At 42.1% G+C, this 22,717-nt stretch overlaps 1 protein-coding gene across 2 annotated transcripts in view; it reads right to left on the bottom strand.

The window, feature by feature from the left end:
- The window catches only part of GRID1 (glutamate ionotropic receptor delta type subunit 1), a 411,120-nt gene that overhangs the window by 79,930 nt on the left and 308,473 nt on the right, over positions 1-22,717 (bottom strand). For both annotated transcript variants that reach the window (XM_026043010.1, XM_026043009.1), the window contains exons 6-8: positions 21,382-21,555; positions 12,484-12,645; positions 11,086-11,205 (exon numbers count right to left, since the gene is read on the bottom strand). In XM_026043010.1, the coding sequence (XP_025898795.1) occupies positions 11,086-11,205; positions 12,484-12,645; positions 21,382-21,555 (456 nt within the window). The remainder of the gene's footprint in view (positions 1-11,085; positions 11,206-12,483; positions 12,646-21,381; positions 21,556-22,717) is intronic.

Below are 22,717 nucleotides of genomic sequence, written 5' to 3'. Positions count from 1 at the left end.
ATATAATGTTTTCTACAGTTTAAAATTAAAGACCAGCATTTTAGTGTTAACCATTTACAGCAACAACCTAAAAGGGAACACCTGGCTTTGCAGCTCCGCGCACTGAGATGCAGGGGGTCGGAGGCAGCGGGACTAGCCCCGATTTGCGCCGCCCTCGCAGGCTGCGGCAGCCCCAGCCCGCAGCAGCCCCGGCTCCCCGGGCGCCACGCCAGGGATGTCAGGAGCAGCATCAATCCCGACTGCATCTCTCTGCACGGGATCACGCCGGCTATGGGCCATGCACAGGACTCGCCGGGATGCCCTGTGCCCCAGGTCCTGAGACCACCACCTCGCAGTAACGCACCACCTCGCAGCGCAATGTGCGCTGCGGTGGAGATGTTTAGCCTGGAGCTTGCTTGCTAAAACACAGTGCTAGCATTGCTGCAGGCCCTCTCCTATGATCCTGAGGAATCATAATAAATTATACTGGAAAACCAATATAATTGCAATAATTGTTCTGATGTCCGTTCTCTTTAATGCCTTGTAATTTTGATTAATTCTGAAAAATGCCTCCGTAGTCTAATTTGAACTCTCTTCCTTATGAAATCTGACTCGCACCAAAAGCTGAATATATTAACAAAAACTAGTCCAATCTATATTTTCCATTTCTTCTTCTTTTTCTCTGCCGGCTGCAACAAAAGACTGCACTGCACTGCATCTTCATTATTTCAAAGCAGGAGTGGGAAGAGAGGAAGTATCATGGCATATGGATAACCAAAAAGACTCAAACAGGAGTCTTCTTGTATAAAGTGTTTGAAGGTGGCAAGTTAGGGCTGACATAGCAAAACTAAGAATGCACAGAAATCTTGTAATACCACCCACGGACAAAATGTATAGAAATACATTACATAAATAATAGAAATACAGATGAGAACAACTCTCTCCTTCTTCCATTTAGGGATGGCTATTTCTTCATATATTTATGAAATCAAAATGCACTTAAAATAACATAGTTATAGATCTTGGAACAATTCGTTAGCCTTTACTCAAATCCTCCATCAAGATTCAGAATGGAGATGTGCAGTAAACCAGTATTGATCTGAATTCTACTTTGCCATATTGATCTGTGGAAGGGATGGATCTATTTAATCTCTCTCTTTGCTGCACGATGATACGCTCCATGCTATTAAAAGCCTGTGGCTGGGCAGCATGAGGGAAGGTACCAATCTTTTGGATCCAGGCTGCACACCAGGCCACCCCTATCAGGGAGATGGGGGCATCCCTGGGAGCAGCTGAACATCCCTGGCAGCGAGAAGCTCCAGGGGAGCAGAGCAAGGACCCCACAGGGTGAAACTGGGAAGTGCACGAGGGAATAGGCAGGCAAATGCAGAGGGATAAGCCCCAAGATCCTAAGAGATGCAGGGAAGAGCAAGCACTTTTTTAATGAGGAAAGCCACTGAAGGGTCCTCCAAGGAGAGCAGCGCTGTAGAGAGGACTCGGGCTGCACAGACCCTGTGGCAGCAGGGGAAGGTGACGTTCACTCCTGCATTTTAAGCTACCTCACCTGGCATGTCTAGTTTTCCCATTTCACTTGTTACTGTGTTCTTATTTGCATTCAGTAACAAACAGCTCTAGATGCTGTATGCCTTTTAGGCAAGTCTCTCGAGGAAAAGCATACCTCCAAAAACTCAGACCAAATAAGAGCTAATAAAAAATAATTAGAGAAGCTCATTGCAGTCCCACATGCTCACAAAGTAAATGTTTTTTGAGCTCTCTTTTTTCTCCCCTTGCCGTAATAAAAATACTCACTAACAAACTGGTTCAATACCAGAAGTGATCTCCTAGCTCATCATCCCTCATACTAATTTAATCAAGAGTTAGGAACAGCAGCAGTGCTAGTTATACCTAGAGGGGAGCACTTCTGATGTCCAAAAGCATTCCTTGAACCTGATCTGCACACACATCCTTCCCTGTCTTAGCAAATACCCTGCAGATCTCCCGATACTGAATGTTCTTGACGTTTACATTTTTTAAACTTTTTTTTTCTATCAGGACAGCAAAACTATACTGGCAGGTTTCTAAGAACACAGCACAACCACACAGTTTATATATTACAGAATAATAATATAGTTATGCATCTGGGCAGCTCTGAGTATAACAAATGCATTGCCTCTAGATGCTGCTGAAATGCAAATAACTACAGTGGCCTTGGAGATCAGCACTGAAAGGGATCTTGCATGAGAACAGAACGGGTGAGAGAGAGCTCAGATCAGATTCAATATAGGAACAGACAAACAGATATGGCAATCTTGCTCGGCATCTACCAACTTATGCTTCACTATATTACTAATATTGTAAGAATAAATTGTACATGAAGCTCTAAGGATATTATAGATAGCGCCAAAACTACCCAAATTGAAATGTTCTCACAGTCTGAAATAGCATCCACTGCTGCACAGTGCTGGTTTTTTTCCCCCATATAAGCAATCACCAACTCTCATTTTTTTTTTTGTTTGCTAAAGCTCCAGGGACTAAATGCTGCAGTTTGTTCAGTCACTTATTTTCCCAAGAGCTGTATTTGGAAAGCTTTAGCCTGCCTTGCAGGAGAATGCCTATTTTTGCACTCTGTCAACCTTGTATATATTTAGGTAGCACTCCTTACTTTTTAAAGAAAGTAACCCACACCCGAATTGGTATCGGCCAGATACCATTTCTAGATGGTATCATCTCATCTGTCTGTTTTAAAACACACACTCTTCCCACAACATTGCAATGAATTTTATCAATGGACAGAATCAGAGATGTTGTTATGAACAAGACAGGTAGATCTAGTGGGTTGATCTGCTGAAACCAGAGGTTAATCAGACACATTGATAAGATGTCCCCAGGCAGGTAGTAATTAAGTGTCACGGAAGAGTCCCCACCACTGTCAGCGCAGCCACACTGCCCAGAATACACTGCTGCAGCCCCTGTCTTTCAGACTGCTGCGGTAGTTGTGTAAAACGTTGACAGATTCAAGTATTTTTATGCATTTTTTTTTCCTAAAAGAAAACTCCTATTCGGCTGCCTGTTTGGCTCAATGAACAGCAACATATTCCTGCAGCTCCTCCACTGCAACAGCAGCTCCTCCCTGGACTCATGCTTCCCACTGCATCCCCTTCCAGTAACGCCCGATACGTGCAAGGGCTTCAGACCCTATCAGCAACTGTGCAGGACTTTGCAGGGCCCAACAGAGAAGAGATGTCGCTGCGAGCAAAGCCCGCTGGCAAGCTGGAGAGTTGAGTACAGTAAAGCAGCAGCTCTTCTCTTACATTATAGTAGTACTCTGCTTCAGAGACATTTGCTTTGCGTATTTGAAGAAAGGGAATTCTGAGTGAAGGAGCAGCTTCTCTGGCCAGCACTCGGGGTGCCCATTCCGAGCTCTGCTCCGCGGCCCTCGTGTCCGGCTCCGGCTGCGCTCAGAGGACGAGGGAGCAGCTGCGCGTGGCCGGCGCAAGGGGCAGCCTCTTGTGAGGCTCCAGTCATCGCTTTGGATCCAGGTGTCGTTTCAGGTCCCTTGTGGTCTCCTAAGCTCAGCGTGACCTGGAATCCTGTCACCCGTGGAACCGCCTCCATCCCGCTGCGCTTCCTGCCTGCTGCCAATTACATCTTTCACTTAGAAGAGCTACAGCCCGGCCTCCCAGGGCAGACAGGGCGATGCATTTGATAGCTTTAACCTCTGGAAATCGCTCCCAATAAACTCCACCCAAAGCAGATTTTGGCCAATTTCGCTATTCAAGAGTTTGTGGTTTTTTTCTCCCCCGCTTTGGGTCTAATTTTAAGTGGAATCCAAGTGTGTTGCTTCATTTAAAACCTATTTGAGCCTACGGCAACATGGGGAAAATTGACTTTTAATATACTGTTAACGCTTTATTATTATTCTCCACTCATGTACCTCTCCTATGCTAGAAAACACTTAAAATACATTTCTATATTACTTAGATATATTTTGCTGCCAACACACAATTTGCTAGGGTTCATTGAGCATGGTCCTATGGTAAGTGGGGTGTTGTGCTTACACATATATAAGGCACATGCTGCTTACACATCTGCACGCTAACGTAGTGCAAGCACCAGCACCCCAGTGCGACCGCGCCGATGGGATGCTCTGCTCAGAAAGCATCCATCACCTGGGCTGTTATTTTCTCTCCCTGATATCGCCTCCATTCCAGTAAAAGGATGACAACTTAAAATGGAAGAGTTCATGGCATTTCATGACAGACACGTCCTTCAGGTTCTCCACGAGGGTTGACTAGCAGGACATGTGACCATTCAACTTACCTTCTGAGTGTGAAAATGTTCACGGTGCAAAGCTAACATCATCTGGACTTAAATAGCACAAAGAAAAGCAAAAATAGAATAGAATTGAATGCTAATTAACTTCTATTTCCAATCATTCTGTTAGGTAAGAATAAATAATACCCTAGTTTTCTTTCCATTTTGCTCAGCATAACTATGATTTTGTAGAATGAACAAATAACTTGGACTACATGCATTTAAATGTCCACTTGCTACTGCATAATTCAGAACAATACACATATAAGACAACAGAGTTTACCTGTATTTGGAAATCATTGCTGGGGTAATAGATTACTTTATAAAATATATTTTTTTATCTGCAGTTTCACTAGATGCAGTTTGCTAGATGACATAACACAACAGCAAGAAATCAAAGAATTCAGTTCATTTCAATTGCTGCAGAAAGGAAGCGGAGCAGGGTCTGTCCATCTCCCTTAATGTACAGTCCTGCCCTTGACACTGAAATCAGGCTAGAAGCGGAGAGATGTTAGAATTCCCTTAGTTTATGTATTTATGAAAGTCAAGATAACGTCTATTTGATTTGTTAGTTAAATGACTTAGCTTGCATTTTGAACTTACTCTTAATATATTTCAAATTGATCTTGCTAAGTAGACATTATGGTAAAAAGCAAGTGGGATGCCCCACAGAAGATTAGCTTGTCCTCAGTGTGATTTTAAGCAAGAATCTTGATTCAAAGGCATTTCTTACGGCAGAAAATACACTTGAAAAACTGTTATTCTTCATTCTGAAATAGTGGGTTTATTACCCTCTTTCATACTGATACTGTGCAAAATGCAATAGCTAATAATCTCTGTCTTTACATTCCCAAAAAGGCTAAAATAATTTCTGAAGCATTTTTCATTTTTTTCCTACTTTAAGCTCAGAACATGCTGAAGCTGCCCTGCTTCCCTACAGAAAAAAAACCTTTTATTTTTCCCATTATGTGCACACATGAGCTTAGCATTGCAGAATTCCTTGCCAGCTGAGCTGTGGAAAGTGACTTTCCTTTCATCCCTTTCTGAATACTCTCCTAGGATCCATCAATAAATGAAAGAGCTTGGTTGGAAACTCCATAATTACAGATGTCATTGTTACAAGGCTGATTTTAACACTCCTGATATCCTAGATCTATATAATATTGCATACACGTTATAAATGATAAAGTTATCCCCAGGATTTGTCATCACGACCTCTTAAGAATAATGCAGTATTTAACCTTCTGCAAGCAGGACCTTCCCTGCCTTTGAGGACGGCCAGCGGAGCAGAAGGGCTGCACAAGCCCCAGCAAAGCCCCCGGGCCCAGCCCCAGCTCGGAACCAGCTGCTTTTGAAAACCCAGCCTCAAGCTTCATGCTGAAAAAAATGCCATATAAACAGACATGCAATCTTGCAGAGGAGAGCAGCAGCAAGAACTCACGCTTGGAGGAATACCAGCCAAACTCTGCCAGGCATCCCTTTTGACATCAGTACTTTTGCAAATATAAAGAGTATCTTCTGTTTGCACATACAAGTAATAGTTTACACAAAAGCAGGGGTCCCACTGGCCATGTTTTCCCAAACCGTGAAACAAACAAACAAAAAAACCTTCAAAAATAGCTATGTATCTGCAGCTGAAAAACATTCCTAAGCATGCTTATGTACATTTTGGTTAGCAAGTGTAGTAATTCAGCTATAATGAAAGTATAGCAAACATAAAACACTTCATGTGCGCAAGAAAAAAAAAGTAATTTGGAAAATATAAGCAAACAGAGACTCCATTTCAGGAAAAAAAGCACTCCAGCTTATCATATTTCTTCTACAGGATCTTCTATGGTTTAAAATATTAACATAAACATTTCCTATATACACAGCGGTATTTTTTTCACCATGAATAACTCAACTTAGGAAACTTATATTTATTCTTACTCCTTACATCCACTTTAGAGAGAAATCTACAGCTAAACAGGAAGGATTTATTATTGTGAGAAAAATATGGTCTCAAATGGAAGAAAAAAACCTAGGGTATTTATGGCATGAATCACAACACTCCTTTTCCAAATTATTCTACCATGACAGTTGATCAGCTTAAGCAGAAAAGAGAAAGTTAAAAGAGAAAAGTTAAAGTGAAAAGAGAAAGTGTGAATACAAAGAACTCACATTTCACCCAGAACGTGGGGCTATTTTGCCCTCCCTTCAGAAGGTAACTGAGATCTCAGGGATTACAAGCAGCCAAGGCTTCATTCCTAGTCTTGAGCTGAAGGAGACCTTGGCCACATGCACTAAACCAAAACTACCACCCTGCAGGGCCTGTTTAGGAAGTACTCAAACAGGGGACAAGCATCTGTTTTAGGGCTCAACTAAGGCAAGTTACTTAGATTTCCCATATGAATAAAACTGATTTAATTACAGTAGTAACCACCTGAGATAATTCTATTTGGTTCGAAACTTTTGGAGGTATAAATTGCAATGTGCCTATATTCTTAATTCTGAAAGCACTTAATATTGCAGATCTCCTAAAAAATACACAATACACGTAATTGCTAATGAATAAAACGCAAAGGATTTCTCACCATGAGAAAGATCAAATCTCTCCACAGATAACAGTCAGGATTAAATCACAATCAGATGCAAGAAAAGGAGTTCCAACAAACAAGAAGCACCTCAGAAAACCACTTACAGAAACTTCTGCAAACTCTCTCAAGAGTGTTGAAGGAATCAAGTATGAGTGTTTATGTAGCAGATTATATGAAAACATACACGCTGACATAAATGAATAACCAATGGTTAATGTTATAATTGTGAACAGAATGGCTTTTTAATGCAATACAGCATGTGTGTAAACAGCTAATTCTGACTTCGTTCTAGCCAGCTTGGGAAAGAACTGCAGATTGCTTCCAGTGCAAATACAGGCTCTGTCATAAAACAGGCTAAAAAACAGCATCATTTCATGCTTGCAGGACATCTTGCTGCCAAGGATGATGATGAGGAGGAGGAAGATCATCTCAAAGCTCCTTACAGGCATTAACTAACTAAACCTCATCACATCTCTGCAAGGGCAGTTAGGGGCTATTAAACTCTCTTTATATATGGATTAATGAGAAGAAATAGCTTAGCAGCCCGAGGAAGAAACACAACGGGTCTGAGCCGTGCAGCACCCAGCAGCAAGGCTCTTTTTAATAACCATTAATCCCACAGGTGTTCCCTAAGGAGAAAGTGGTGGCTGTCCCGGACAACTTCCCTTCTCACGTCAGGCTCCTAGTCCTGCGCGAGCTTCTCCACAGACAACTGCAGACAAGCTCTGAAGGGATGGTCTCTCCCACGCCTGCCAATATATGGCTGTTCAAAGTCATGATTCACCCCGCTTATTGATGCAGCAGCTGAGCACCTTTGCTACAGCAGCCCTTTTCTTCCATTAGAGCTTGAGGAACACTGGACCAGGCAGGCGGGCGCCCTCAGCTCCCTCCTGCAGGTGGGGAAATGAGTCAATGGAGCATCGGGACTTGTTAATCGCCACCCAGCCAGTGGCAGTGCTGGGAGTTAAGCGAAGGCTCAGGCAGCTTAAGCCAGAAGAATTTAACAATAAACAACAGAGAGGCTTTTCTCATCCTGTGGGTAAAAAATAAATGAGTAAAGGACTGATAAATAAAAAGTAAGCCAGAAAAATAATAGACTTGCTGGTAACTCTCTTTAAATTCATAGCAAGAGCATTAGACAGTGCACAACCCTGCAATTACAGCAACTAAGACTGCTGGTGAATTTGGTGCAGACACCTTTAGCACGGGAGGTGAACACAGGAGGGGAAATGAAAAGACTTTTTTTTTTTTTTTTTTTAAACGCTACAAATGAAAACCTCAAAAGTCTCAAAGGACTTTGAACATAATAGGCTATTAGTGGCTCCTAGCTGCTCCCTCATCTTCACCCGAGCACTTTGTACCACTTAGCTTGTTTTTCCAACTTATATTGCCTACTCTGTTGTTCTTCGTCTCTCAAATTTCCTTTTATTTAAAACAGTAGTGTGACATTACCATTAGAGATTCTCACTTTTTCCTTTTCAGCAGACGCTATTATGTTTTATACTTATTATTGTTCCCATAGTTCTTATCTCTATATGCAAATACTCAAGTCAGTATTTTTAAAGGTGTTTACAAGTTTTAGGAACGTAAACCATATTAGAAATTAGTTTTGGATATTCAAGATTTTCTAGTTTCTCTGAAAAATCTTACCCTTCAATTTTAAAATACTCTATTAGATTGTAATAATAATAAAAAAAACCCAACCACAAACATACCATTCTTATTCAACATGCACACAGTGCCAACCATCCAAGCCTTTTGCAAAGCAAGGTCATAGATCCTAAGGGATTTACCTTGCTCACTAGTGCTGCAGAAATAAAGCTTAGCTTCTCAAAACATGTTCTTATGTTTAAGTCAAAAGAATTAGATTCTTTTCTGAGGTCCCCCCTTCACCAAAGTCTTCTCAAACAATGGAAAATGGAACAAAAAAAAGCTGCAAAAGCTACTATCACCCTTTGCAACAAAAACAGGGTTAGAATTGGGAATGGGAAGAAATATCTACTCGTAGTTGTAACTCGATCAGCCCGGTGTGGAATGAAGAGTACGATTTTGACTGTGGAAAGAGCAGATCCAAGGATAGCCAAGAAACATCCAGATGTCTCCACAGAAAAGCCCCATGAATTCCTGCTGGATTGAGGTTACTACTTTGGAACTCTGCCTAGGAGTCTTCTGGTGGAAATGATCCCTGAGAAACTTTCTAAGGGATGTCGAGTCTTATCATACATTAGTTCTTTACCGTCTTTCCTGTTAGGCTTTGTACTCAGTGTTACGTTCTGTTACTCCACCCAGTCATAACTCCTAAGTGTGAAGGCTTTTTGTAGGGTCAGGGAATGGAGAAATACACATGAAAACTCTCCATAAAGAAGAAAATAAAAACATAGATCCTCTACTCCCCAAGAAAAAATGTGTCCCTCTACAGCTGAAACAGAGGATATTATGATATGGAAACAACTGAAAATAAATCAGGTTTGATCTTACTCAAGTAATAGAAAGGGGAAAAGTATGACTTTCTGAGCTTTTAAAAGTACTTCTGAGCTGTAACACCTCTTTGCAGCAATAATAAAAAGTCAGTTTGTCAAAATAATTGAATTCCAGCAGTTCCTTGGCAGTTTTGCTCTGAGAAATATCACCTCTTCCAAGTTCTTCTAGCACATTGCTGATTTGTTACTCCTTCCAACTATTAGGCCAACAGGATCATTTTCAGAACTCCCAATAGTACTCCACAACTGGCAGCTTTTAAGCCTTCAGAATTGCACCTCGTTTCATTTCTGGAACTGTGTAAGGTTTTGCATTTGACATCCAAAGAGCCTTCTCTTATTAACAAGCTCATCCCAAATTAATAAATTAGGCATCAAAAATGATCCATACAGTATCAATTTAGTCATTTTAGCCATCTTCCCATTTAGTCATTTTCCACATTGCTTTGCTGTCTCTTTTGAGTGATATTCGAGTTATCCTCACTTTACATATCTGGATTACATCTCAGCTTGGTCAGTGTGTGCTGCACATATTCAAGTGAGAGCTTTTGTGTATGTGCTACCATGTATGAAATGTACATTCTAACAAAAGTAATAATATATATTCACGCATCATAATTTCCCTCTGGAGCCTCAAACCTCTTCTAACTGGCAATTATACCAATTTTGCTGAAAGGGAAATCAAAGCACAAAGTGATTATGTGACTTGTTCAAAGGCATTGGGGGAAATTTCAGGCAAAATGGAACAGAAGTCAAGTTGTCCCATGTTATCCCAGAAATCTGCCAGGAGGGCACAGTGCTGACGGCAAACTCAAACTTTTCTGAAGTGGCAGATGGAAACGTGGTAGGACACTCCACAGCATCTCACAAGGTACTCAGTACGTGTGCTTGTACTTGCCTGTGCCCACACTCAGATGCTTACTTCTGTATATGCATTTGAGTTGTTTCATAGCCAATCTGCTCTATTAAAGAGACAACAGTGTTTCTCAAATGACCTGCATTTCTCAACTTTCAGCCAGTCTTCAGAAGTGAGACTTCCTCATTTGCAGTAGACAACTCCTAGACATGAAGCCAAGTGGACTGAGAAACAACCTTTTCCCTCTCATTACAATACAGAAAGGTGCCTGGTCAGTCTGAAGATTTCAGAGAAATTTTTGCACAAGAGGTTTCCAATTACAGGACCTGGAACAACTCTTCGGATGCCAGACTCTGTTCCACCAGCTAGCATCAATATGCCATCCATTACTCTGTAACACCCTCTGTTGCCAAAACTGCCTTCTTTAGGACTTTTTTTTCCTCCCCAAAATACTTACAGTCACTTTATTTTGATCCATCTCCATATGTTTAAATAAATTAGTCTCAGTTCATTTCCTTCGTAAGACAAGTGTCAGTTATATCAATTATACCATTTATATCAATTATACCATATTTACATTACCAATTTACATTAAAAACCAGCAAAGACCAAACAACTCTGCTTTTAGATTATGCTCACAGTACTGTTACGACGCTGTATCATTACGGCACACACGAGGACAATTTGCAGGTCTCCTGCCTACTAATATAAAATCAGCTTTCAAGATTTAAGTGTGTAAGAAATTAGAATATATTATTTTATAGTAAATTACTTCTGTAGTGTGATTAAGGGCACTAACTCATTCTTAGAGAACAATGCTTTCTCCTGTAAAGTAGAATGTATGCTATTTAGAGAGGGGAAAGAAGAGAAAAAACATCTTTACCCTCCGCACGTCTTTGCCGAAGGTTTCGCTGTAACTAGTGCCCAGTATCTCAAATTGAACGTAGGGGTTGGCGCCATCTTCTCTGAACTCCATAACACCAGTAAGCCCGGTTATATGGCCCTAGGGAAACAATTTTTGAACAAAAATTAGAATAGAACAAATTTGCTCTTATGAACATTCCTTTCTATTGAAGATACGCCAAATTGCTTTGAAAATGTTTACAGGAAATTTAAACCTGGCAGTTGCATATTCTTCAATAGCTCAAGCAGAGTCTCGGACAAGATAAACTACTTTTCTGAGAAAATTAATTTAGCACCGACACATCCACTCTATATGGTAAAGAAAAAAACAAATCAGGTCTTCATCTTTCACAAAGTTTGACTCCAGTGCAAGGCAGGAGGGACCCTGAGGCAATGATCTTTTTAGCACACCTGGTTGGGGCAAGTCTGATGCTGAAAATAAAGGCATGAACCTCTGGTCTAAAGGAAAGAGTAATGCCTTGTGTGCTATCAAGTTGGATGTGACAGGTTTATTATTATTATTATTATTACTATTATTAAACTTCCCTACAGAAGTATCACCAAGTTTGACTTTGAGACTGCAGCAAAGCAGCTAAATACTGAGGTAAATACAGACAACCAGGGATAGTGTCATAAGGACTCGTCAGAGCGTAACACAGCACTTCATCAAATCACACCATTCCAGTAAGGCAGAAACAGCCACTGAAATATAAGTTATGACAAACAGCTTTTTTTTTTTCCCCCTAAAGAATTGCTTAAGCTAGCATACTAAAAAATGATTGCTTTTTCTCCTCAAACTTCTGATCAAATGTCATTCACGGCAGAGCTTACTATGCATCTGCACATCCACAGTACTGTCAATATTTGGATAATACACTGCAAATCAGCTCAACTCTTGGTGCTAATTGCATGCCTTTTTCCTGGGTGCCAGCACACATGCAGATAGTTGCAGATGCTGAGCACATTTACAAGGCTAGCTGAGCTGCAATACTTTGAAGATAAATCTTCAACGTTATTGCTGGTTGACCCCACAAGCTCCTGAAGTTCTCCTCTCAGGGCAATCACCAACATGCACGCACACATCAACCTCTGTGCCTATTCCTAACCACACTACTTCCTCACAAGGTAGCAATGATAGCAACAGGAGGAGAACACACACCACTGGAGAAACAAAGCAGTGTGTAATCTGATTGTAATAAGTCATTTGCCTGTTTAATAACCGTAAATCATTTATAGCAGCTGTAAACAATTTGCTTGGAATAAATCAGAGACAAGTTAAGTAGAGGTCAAAAATCTTCTCAAAAGCTTGTAGCAAGTAAAACTGTCTGACAGTAGAACACAGTCAGTTGCTCGCACAAGCATGGCTTTCTCTTCTCACCTTCTTGATAGTCTCCAGCATGGAGCGGCCCCCATTCCAGGGCTTGGTGGACTTGCGCATGCAGTTGAGGCTGGCCATGCTGTGCCACTTCCTGTCCTCCAGCTTGCGGTGGAAGGCGTTGGCCAGCATGAGCACACTGTCGTACAGGTACAGGTTGGAAACCTGCGAATGAGAACCGGAGACGTGAGTAAAAACTGAAAGCTCTGTGTGTGTGACGTGCTCGGCAGTCGAGGCAGCGCAGGTCCTCCCTCCACCACTGCTCCAAGGAGGGACGAAAAAGACTCTGAAACACCTGGGTTCAAATGCAATCCCAGGTCTCCATCACTACAGGGCAAGGCCCGTTACTTTGTCGGTTATGTGAGCAAGGAGAAAAGGATGGAGTGGAATTAACCTCTCCTCCTTTCTGCTCACTCTAGCAGGCTTCTTGCTAATTGCTGGCATACAAAAATAGCAAAAGGAAAAAAAGAATTTTACCAAAGACGACTACTACAGCATACTTTGGACCAGAGGCAGGATAAATGGCAATATTATTTTTGTCTCACTGTCTCTCTGTATTAAATATAAAGAACAGAGATTGATTAATGTTCTCTCTCTGCGGAGCTATTGAACACAGCTTCCTTATCCTTCACATTACTTAATGAGAAACAAAGCAATCACTGATGGCAAAGCTTCTTGTACTAACAACACACTAATAAGACTCAACTATATTTTACGAGTCCAAGACACAGTCACTAGTGCTAGATCAGATCCTTGACATGCATCATATCCACTTTCACTTAAAAGGAAAAAAAATCTCTTAACTGAAGGCCTTAGCTGTAGTGATCCACAAATTTGCCATTTGGGCTTTGTGTTTTTCGTTGGCTTTAGAGAAGATGGTGCCTGGACACCAGATGTCTACAGCTTAGACTGGGGGACTTAATGCACTGTAAATTGCCTATAAAATGTCACTCAGCTATAAAAATATATATCCCTGTCCCATCACTGACTCCACGTTAACTTCTGGTATCATTGTACAGTCCTAATGTTCAGGTTTCCTCTTCCATAACCTGAAGTTTAACATAACATTTTTAACATAACATTTAGATTCTAGTCACTTTGAAAAGGCTTCTAGCATAAATAAATATCAACAAAAAAACATAGAGAAAAATTCAATTCAAGAGCATCAAAATAGAAAAATACAAAAAAGAGTTGAAGATCCCCACTTATTTAAACAAGAACTGGAAGGGACTAATTAAAATCTTTCCCATATAACATTGCTAATTTTTAATATTATCTTCCCCTCTTTTTTCCTTTGGCCTTCCTCAACAAATAACTCACAATGCTCATATTTAGTATCTTAACCAGCTAAAGTAGTGACTTTCTAGGTTTCCTTTCAACAAAAATAAAGAATTCACGAGAAGAGTCACAGCAGCAAAGCCTCCGACTGCGTTAAGTCTCATCAGCTCAATTGCATTTCTCTCTCTGCTCTGAGATATTTGCCAAATATCAAATATATTCAAATAAAGCAACCAAGTGAATCCTCATTATTTGAGGGGCACTTTGTTTCTTCTGTGCTAAGCCGGTCTCCACAGGAAACCCAGCTTGCTTAGGCAGAGATCTTAGGTGCACGGGGAAAGCCGCCGGTTCCTCGGTGTGTGCCGAGGCAGAGCCCCCGCTCGCCCCGCGCTGAGCACCGATTCCCCAACGCGGTTCCCCAACGCTGATTTTTCAGTCACCATTCTCTCATTATTTGCCTTGGAAAACAAAGATGCAACTTGAATGACAGCAAGAAAGAGTCTGCACAGGAGGAGCTTCATACAGTCTATTTCCTCCTGTCACACATGTGCAGAGGAAGACACAAAAAATCATGACAAGCCAGTTACTCTTTTGCTCTTTCTTTATGGAAAGACTACTGTGCGCGCCCTGCCCTACACTCTGCTCCTGTGCAGCCTCCTTCCTCCATTCGCTTCCACTGCCAAGGGTCCTCTGAGCAACTCCTGTGCTAGTTTTTATCAGCAAAGCACTCCTTTCCACATAATCATTCCCTGGGTGTTTATTCCAGTCAAAAAGAGAGGTGTATATATACATTAATCCATTTTACTGCTTTTCATATTGCAGAGCCAATAATCCACGGAAAAGCAAGCTGATTTTATTCTCACAATCAACACTTCCTTTTAAACTAGAGAATGTGCAAACTAGGGGAAAAACCAAAAGCACAACAACAAGAGAACCTCCACAACTGAGGCTGGATTTCTAATATTAGAAAAGCAACCTTTTCCTTGACATTATATTTGGTGTGTCTGCTAGTTAAGTCCTCAATTAACAAGAAATACAGAGAGTTGCCCTATTAAAGTTAGAATCTTTTAAATACCTGTCTCAAAGGAAGTGTCTGGCTTTGTTCAGCAATCAAAATTCAGAGTGTAAACACTGCATTTATTTACAGGAAGAGCAGGCAGGCTGCTTATATCAGCATTGTTTTGGTAGTCCTGTAGGTCAACAGTATCTTTCTCTGAAGTGCAAGAAATAATCAAAACCAAATGAAAACACGATGATAACTTAAAAAATAGCACCTCTTTGGATCCTGTGTAGCATACAGAGGAAAACCTAGCTCCTGAACATCAACTGTCAGAGTGAATGTCTTCACTTAACCCCAAATTGGAGCTAGTTTTATGTTGGAAAATGGAAGAACGGTGCCAGGTTTGTATCGGTGCAGCTGAACGAGTGCTCTGCTGCGTTGGCTTTTGGGGCATTTCCACAGCCAATTAAAAAGAGAGGGAAAAGAAAGCCAAAGACCAAGTCTGTCTGATTCATACAAGGAATTAACAGCATTTCAGAAAAGGACTATGCTCTTTTCTACTACTGTTTAAGCTGTATTTTTATCTTTTCTCTGTTTTTTTTTCCCCAATTTATTTTTGAGGTAGAGAAGCAAGAATACTTAAAGCCCTCAAATACATTCCTCCTTGCTAAATCACAGGCACCTTTGCCTGAATTTGTTCCAACATATATATTTGCTTATAGACAAAAAGTTACTCAAAGCAAGACACAGAAATTCTGGCCTGATCTCACAGTATATCCAGTGCTACAATGATTCGCTTTATTTCCTGTGTCATTCCTTTTAATACATCAACAATTCCATAGGTCCCCATGGCTGCATCAAAGCAAGGCAGTCACAACAACCTTGCTCACAGCACATGCTGCTCTTAGCTTGAATACTTAAACCTCTGTCAAGGGCACCATCAGTCACTGTATTTTGGAAGAAAAACGGCTTCCCCTAACTCTCCTATGCAGGTACCCGGTTCATATCCAGACCAGTGATGCTGTGAAAGCAGAAAGGGGCCATCAGACAAGGCCCCTCCGCGTGCGTTACTGCCGGCACACACACATCTCAGTTTCCAGCTAATATCAAACCCCCAGTGCAGGCAAAATGACCTGTGAAAGAGAAGTCTGGAGATGCTGAGGAGGTGAGTTGTGCCCTGCTTCCACCCTTGCTGGCCAAGGCAGGAGGAAACAGTTTATACAGAAGTTAGTCTCACGCAGTGTTCAGAACTGCAGACAAAGCAGGAGAAACCCAACAGGCATCGGAATTGCGTCCTTTGGGTTTTCCAAGCTTTGCCACATTTCTCATTGCTCCTATTTATTCCTGCACAGGGGAGCAGAGTAGGGAAGACATGTATCTGTCTGCAGAGATTCCCTATCATGTAGGAACAGAAATTCCTACATGAGAAAATTAAAGAGCTTCATTTTTGTCGTGTTTGGAAGAAGAAATTGCAATTTTCCATTCCTCTTGATTGCTGAGAGCTGTAAGAAGTGGAGGTATTAATACTGCAACGAAGTGTTCTTTGGCCCATCTGCTAGGATGCTAGGACAATGATCACCATCAATAAGAGTCGTAATTCTATCAAGTATTGGTTAGCAAACACCACTCTTTCCCCAGCACGTTAACGAGTTTTCACTGTATGTAAGCACTTTTAGGCCTGTACCAGTATATATCCTGGAAATTATTTCAGTCATTAGGAACCTTTATTTTGCAACGAGGAAAAAACCCACCACACGCTAGCAGAGACAGTGAGGAAATTCTCACTGAGGATGTAACTCTCTCCTAAGAACATTCCTAAACGCTGTTTTAAGGAGTTTTTGCCAGGGAGGAGCAGCAGGGAGGGTTGGTTTCCTTGCGGTGCGAGGCCATGTCTGCCTGTGCCGTGGAGCCGCGTGCTCCACCTCCTCTGCCGGCCTCGGTGCCCTCGGGCAGCCACTCCAGCAGGAAGGGACTTCGCTTGTGTATCACCTACTGCTTTGTCCATCCCCACTTCAAGTGTCTCCAGTAACGGGGTGTCCACTGACTTCCTTGCAAGGCTGCTCTCACACGCCCTGTATTGGGAACCACCTTACGCTCCTTTAATTTGTTTTTCCCTCTGCATTGAGTTACATACCACCCTCTTCTCTCTCTACAGTCTTTGAATGCCAATGTCCTCTTCCTCTTATGAAGAGTGATCACAACTACGAGTGGTTTCTTGCTCGGTATGCTTTGCAACAACACATCAAGCACAGCACAAGGACGCTCAAGCCTGCCAGCCAGCTGCAGGCACTGCCTTCCTGCACTAAATGCCTGGAGCATCTGGCCCAGGTAACAACCACCACCCTGGTGAGTCTAGTAGGAAGCGCCTGATATGGAGAACGGGGGGCCAGGGAGAAGGGTGGGACACAACATTGCAATCACAAAATGGAGTACAAGAAGGTTATTATTTTACACTATGCCATATGCAAATAGTGTGCAGGCTAGGCTTCAAGACCTTAAAAATCCAAACCCAGATGTACTTGTTTCTAGCCACTGTTGACCACTCGTTGATAAAGCACTGGATGGAAATTCAGTAAAATATCTAATTGTGCAAACAGATATAAAAGGATTAGCTGTGGCCAAGAGAGGTTGTCCAAGAAGAGAGGAAAAGCTCAGTCCAGGCTTTTGGTGGGTTCTTACCTCCAGGCTGCTCACAAAATCCGACTGGGCCTGAGGGCACCAGAGTTATTTTTACCAGTTCTTCTGTTTACATGCTTTGTATGGGAGACAGGACATATAGTTTCAGGGAGATGATGTGCTCTGCACTGGGCCCTACGGTCAATTTAAGATAACTTTTCATTCTTGCACTGCTCAGAGGCAGTTTCACCATGACTGAACGTCCAAAATAGACATTGCTAAAGAGATGTGGAAAAACAGGTTTGCAATGAAAGGGAAAAGCGTAGCTCACCAATCCCCTATGAGAATTTTAATAGCGCTCAATCAATCCTTGCTGCCTCCAGGAGCTCTTAACAGCAGAGCTGTAACAGCAGTGCAAACAGGTCAACTGAGAGCGACACTGCACAAAACTGGGGGATCAGGCCCTCACTGTGTTTATGCAGCCACACACATGTGCAATGAACAGCAATGTGTAGAGCAGTTAGACTGCAGTACCACCTAAAGAGAAGATGTCTCCTAAGAAAAAATGCAGCTCTGAAGGAGCCAGTGCCAAAAGATGGCTACAAAGAGTCTGACGGCCAAGCCACTGAGGAACAAAATTAAGTATTCGCATGTAGAAGAGTAGCTGTTTCGAGGAGTACCTGCCCACGCTCCTCAACATCTACTCTTCAAACATGTCAAAGCAGTGCCTGAGTTAGCTCTGAAATAGGCAGCTGGGACTATGAATCCTGTTTAGAAATATCCACATTCTCCTTCTTTCGGTGACACAATTTACCAGGGTTTTCTTCTTCTTTCTGCCTTTTTTATCTTACTATATCTTTTGGCTCATGCTAAATCATGTCAGATGCCCTGTTTCCCTGCAATACGCTTTAAATAAAAATGGGGTCTCCTACAGACTGAATTTATTATCCATATAAATAGTAAAACAAGCAGACAAACAAAAAACCTTCAAGACAACTGCAATTCTAAAGGGGATCTTTCTTCAAAAAACATAACCATCAAAAAAGCTTTGGCTTTTATATCAAAACACATCAGAAAGAATCTTGTATAAGGAAAGGATCTCAATCACAAATTCAAATCTGTAGCCAGACTTCAAACTAGTATTTAAAGGAGAAGGATTTGGGAAGAGGAAGCTGATCGTGCATTAACATTTCTTCAAATTTACCATGTGAAACAGTCTCTGAGATGATCTAAACAATTTAACAAGGATAATCCTACTCCACACTGGCAAGCAACATTGAAGTGCCAAGCAGGGGTATGTACAGGGAATACCTGTGACTAACAGGATCTCTCTCTAATCCCATAGAGCTTCCAAGGGTGCTCAATTATTATCCCTGTGGACCAGACAGCACCAGCTGCTGATGGCTGAAAGCACAGGGCGCTCATCGCCAATGGGAGAGAGTGAGGTCTAAATTATCTGCTTTCCACTTTGGAAAAAAAAAACAAGAAATGGACACAGAAAATCATGTATGAAGAATAAGACAAGAGATAAATGTAGTCTTCTGATTTCAAATAAAACCATCAGGATGGGAAACTTCATAAAGCTTTTTCTCCAGTTGAAGTAGAAACCCAGCTGGGTGTATTATATGTGCAAGAAATAAGGGCATGAGCAAAATTTTGACAAGTAAGTTGATGGAGTAAGATTGGATTTCCACAAAGCATTCAGAACAGATGAGTTTTTGGATGAGTTTGCAGAACAGCCTGATCTTTAAAAGCCTTGTCAGCATGCCAAGCGGGGATGATCACCCACTGAAAAACAACTTTCCAGGATATGGTACCAAAGATACTGAGAACAAAATTGTTTCAAAAAAGATTTTCGTTAATTTAGTCAGAACAAAGTTAATAATCCATGACGTAAATGCTTCTTTCTTTACTAGCTTGTTAAAAACACTAAATTCTCCCCTATAAAAATCGCACAGTGAGAGGCTGCCAGAGATTAGCTTATTCTTCTTCAAAGTCATTAAATAAATAATTAACCAACAATAGCTGGTAAGAAACCTTGACAACAAAGAGTTATTAATACGAAACTGCCCGAGGGAAAATGCGCCAGGGATTTCCAAACTGGTGTTAATCAAGCGACTGAAGGCAGCGCGAGGCCGGGCCCCGGCGGGCGGTCTCGGCTGCTGGAGGATTCCTGCCGCTGACACGGAGCTCCGAGCTACTGCAGCCTCTGGCAACAGGGTAATTTAGGGATGTACTTTTCTGCAGCGCAAAAGGTCAAAACTATTTTTTTAGGCAAAAGAGAGGAAACGGAAGATTGGAAGTACCTGAACTGCAGGGCCAGTAATAACACATCGGTTGTATTTAGCAATGAATATGAGCTGTGTACCCACAAGGCGTTACGTAAGATGTTTTGGCAACATCCATGGCAAAAAGACAGACACAGAACACTTCAGATACAACTGTGCATGCTGAAAGCCTGCATTCAGCTTGAGAAACCTAAAGGTAATTCCTGACGTTTTGCAGGTGGTTGACTTGAGAGACTGGTGGCAGAGCTATATCCTTTACCTTTCAGGGTATTTCATTCCAGTGGGACTGGACATGGAAGCTGTGGAAAGGACTTGGTGGCCTCCCTGCCACCCCCAGAGCAGGCAGCAGGCTCCTTGCACCTTTTCCTTGTGTCTTGGTTCAAAGAGAAGAAGGAGCCTTTCAAGAGAAGGAATTAATGGGCAAAGACCGCCTTGCTATTCCATCCTCTTAAAGACAGTTTCTAAGGTGGTAAAGTGTTTCTGGAAGACAAGAAATCTGAATCCTGGGGATGTTTTGCTTCTCAAAGCCCGCATTTGTCAAGCAGTAGGAAGAGTGTTTAGATTCCTAAAGGCTCCTTGTCAGTTTAGGGAAAGGGAGTGAGGGTATTCAAGCTAGCAAACCAATTATTGTTTTAGCAATAACAACTTGCTTGGAGAGGTCTGTCAGAGCCCTCCAGATGAGCCTCTGAATTAGATTTTGCATAAACCAGCACAGACAGCAATAGTCAAAACCCTGCCATACTGCAAAACTGTTCCCCCTTGAGTGATCTGTTGGTTCAGGACAGACAGACTTTTCAACGTGATGGAAACTGCTTTGATTCTCTGAACCATGTGGCCTTTCTCCTCACTGCAGCATACCTGTACGTTGTTGATATCACGTCCTCGGGGCCAGGACAGGACTGGGCCTTCCCCTGGCTAGGGAGAGCAGAAGTGCAAGGCCTGGTGCACAGAGAGCTGCAGTGCGTGAGGTTGGCACTTCTCAAACTCTGTCTGTGGGGAACCCAAACCAGACAGAGCTTTAAGGTGGAAATATCCATATCAATTCCACATGAAAAGGTCCTGACCACACTTACGTGCTCAGGCTCTCCTAAGTTTTATGTTTTATGTCACACCTCCCATAGCACCAGCGATGTGATTCTTAACAGTATTTCAAGCAATCTCAGTGCACAGAGTGCTCTGAAAGTCCCAGACCTACACATCCCAGCTACTGGACCACCCTGCAAACAGGACCTTATGCTTGAATTACTATAAGAAAAATACAAGTGTCCCTGTGATGCTGGCTACATCAAAGTCATATCTGTTAATAAAATCTGGAACATGAACTAGTAGTTCATATTTTACACGCTCAGACAATTATCAGCTGTTAGAGACCTCTGAGGCTGCTGAAATGGGACAGATTGAAAACATCAGCTGGATTCAGGCCATTTAACTAAGTATGAAATGCTCCGCAGCCCAATACCTATCAGAGTCCTGTTATCCTCACAGATTAACTCTTTCACAGCAGATGTCTAGTCTATAAATATAATAATACGCGGTAACAGCACAAAGGATCTTAACAGGACGAAATATCCAAACCCAGCTGTGAGCCAGCACAATTGCCTTCTAACACTTTAGAAAATCAAAGGGTATTCATTTTAGTTTTCCTCCTTACATCTCCTCCAACATTGCATACTTGCCAAATTTGGGAGGAGGACCAGTGTGGTGGGCACAGCTACTGACCTGCAGCATCTGCAGATAGCCTTCCTGCGGATCGCACAGCAGCGAGGAGATTCGGTGGTTGTTCCTCATGCACCTCTGGTTGTTGTCCCTCAAGAGAGGGAATATTTGCCGGATAACTGTCATCCTCCCCAGCGCGCTATGCACCAACTCCAGTATCTCATTGTCAGTGATTTCCTGTAAAAGGAAACAAGAATCTTTCAGAAACAGAAACATATCCACGTTATTTTATATATTCCTCTCATTATTTGATAGATGTTTCTAACAGACTGTGGAAGAAAACAAATACGCATGCATGTGCTTAGCCTGGGCCAATCAAGCTTCCTTTGTGCTTAGTTAACAGTTATGGTGTTTTTTTATGCATTGCCTGAAATGAAAAAGAAAACAACCTAACACAGTACCAGCTACCTTGGCAATCCTAACACACAGTGGGAGGCAATTCCTCATTGTAAAGTACAGGGATGGTCTCTGTTGGTCGTAAATAAGGAGGAAGAGCCTTCAGTCAGGGTCCAGACCACATTTATAGAGAAAGAGTTTTGGTTTAAAGGAACAGCCCCTCACTGCATCGCCAGAGCCAACCCACAAATGCAAAGGACAACCATCCTTAGAAAGACAGGCCTGAGAACAATGTTATGGGAAATTCCTTTTCTCAGAAGAACAGGAGGACATTTCTAACGACGCAAGAAAACTTTCTGAAGTTCCCCAACACAGGAAAAGGAATCAAGAACAAGGGAGCTTTGCGGAAGGACTTGACACACTGATGGACACAAGTTTCCTCACAGAGGCAAAGCTGGGATAAGGAGCAAGGAAGGCTTGAGGACGGGTCACTGCTGCCTCCAGGCTTGGCATCTGCAGAGCTGCTCTGCCAACCTGCCCATGTCCTGGCTCCCATTTCAAACAGGGATGAAACCTGCATCTGTCACCATTGCATCTTGGCTGAAGCCAACATGGCTACATAGCACCATTTTTTTTTTTTTTTAATTTAAAGAAAAAATTGTGTCGCACGAGCGGCACAGTGCACGACGGCTGCTCCCTGCCAGCAATGCGCCACCTTGGGCCTCGCAGCAGCTGCTGCCAACAAAATAAAAAAAATATTTTTAACATTTAGAAAAGAACTACTTTGGGTTTTTTGCCTTCACTCTGTCACACTGTGAGTGAAATGACTGTGGGGTTATTATAATTACTTGCTGCAGTTCACTTGTGCTGTCGCTTTGGCTCCGTTCAGTTCTTTTTGCCAGTTTCTCATCTTTTTCAAGAAGTTTTAACTTTGCAGAAGGTGAAACTCTTTGTCTTAATGACAGACCAACTGGTGCAGAGGAAAAGAACCAGGAGAGGAGAA

The sequence above is a fragment of the Nothoprocta perdicaria genome, unplaced genomic scaffold (genome assembly GCF_003342845.1).
Source record: "Nothoprocta perdicaria isolate Ctin4 unplaced genomic scaffold, notPer1 scaffold_32, whole genome shotgun sequence".
NCBI lineage: Eukaryota > Metazoa > Chordata > Aves > Tinamiformes > Tinamidae > Nothoprocta > Nothoprocta perdicaria.
Note: the sequence above shows the minus strand (reverse complement) of the source record. Positions and strands in the feature narration are given on the sequence as shown.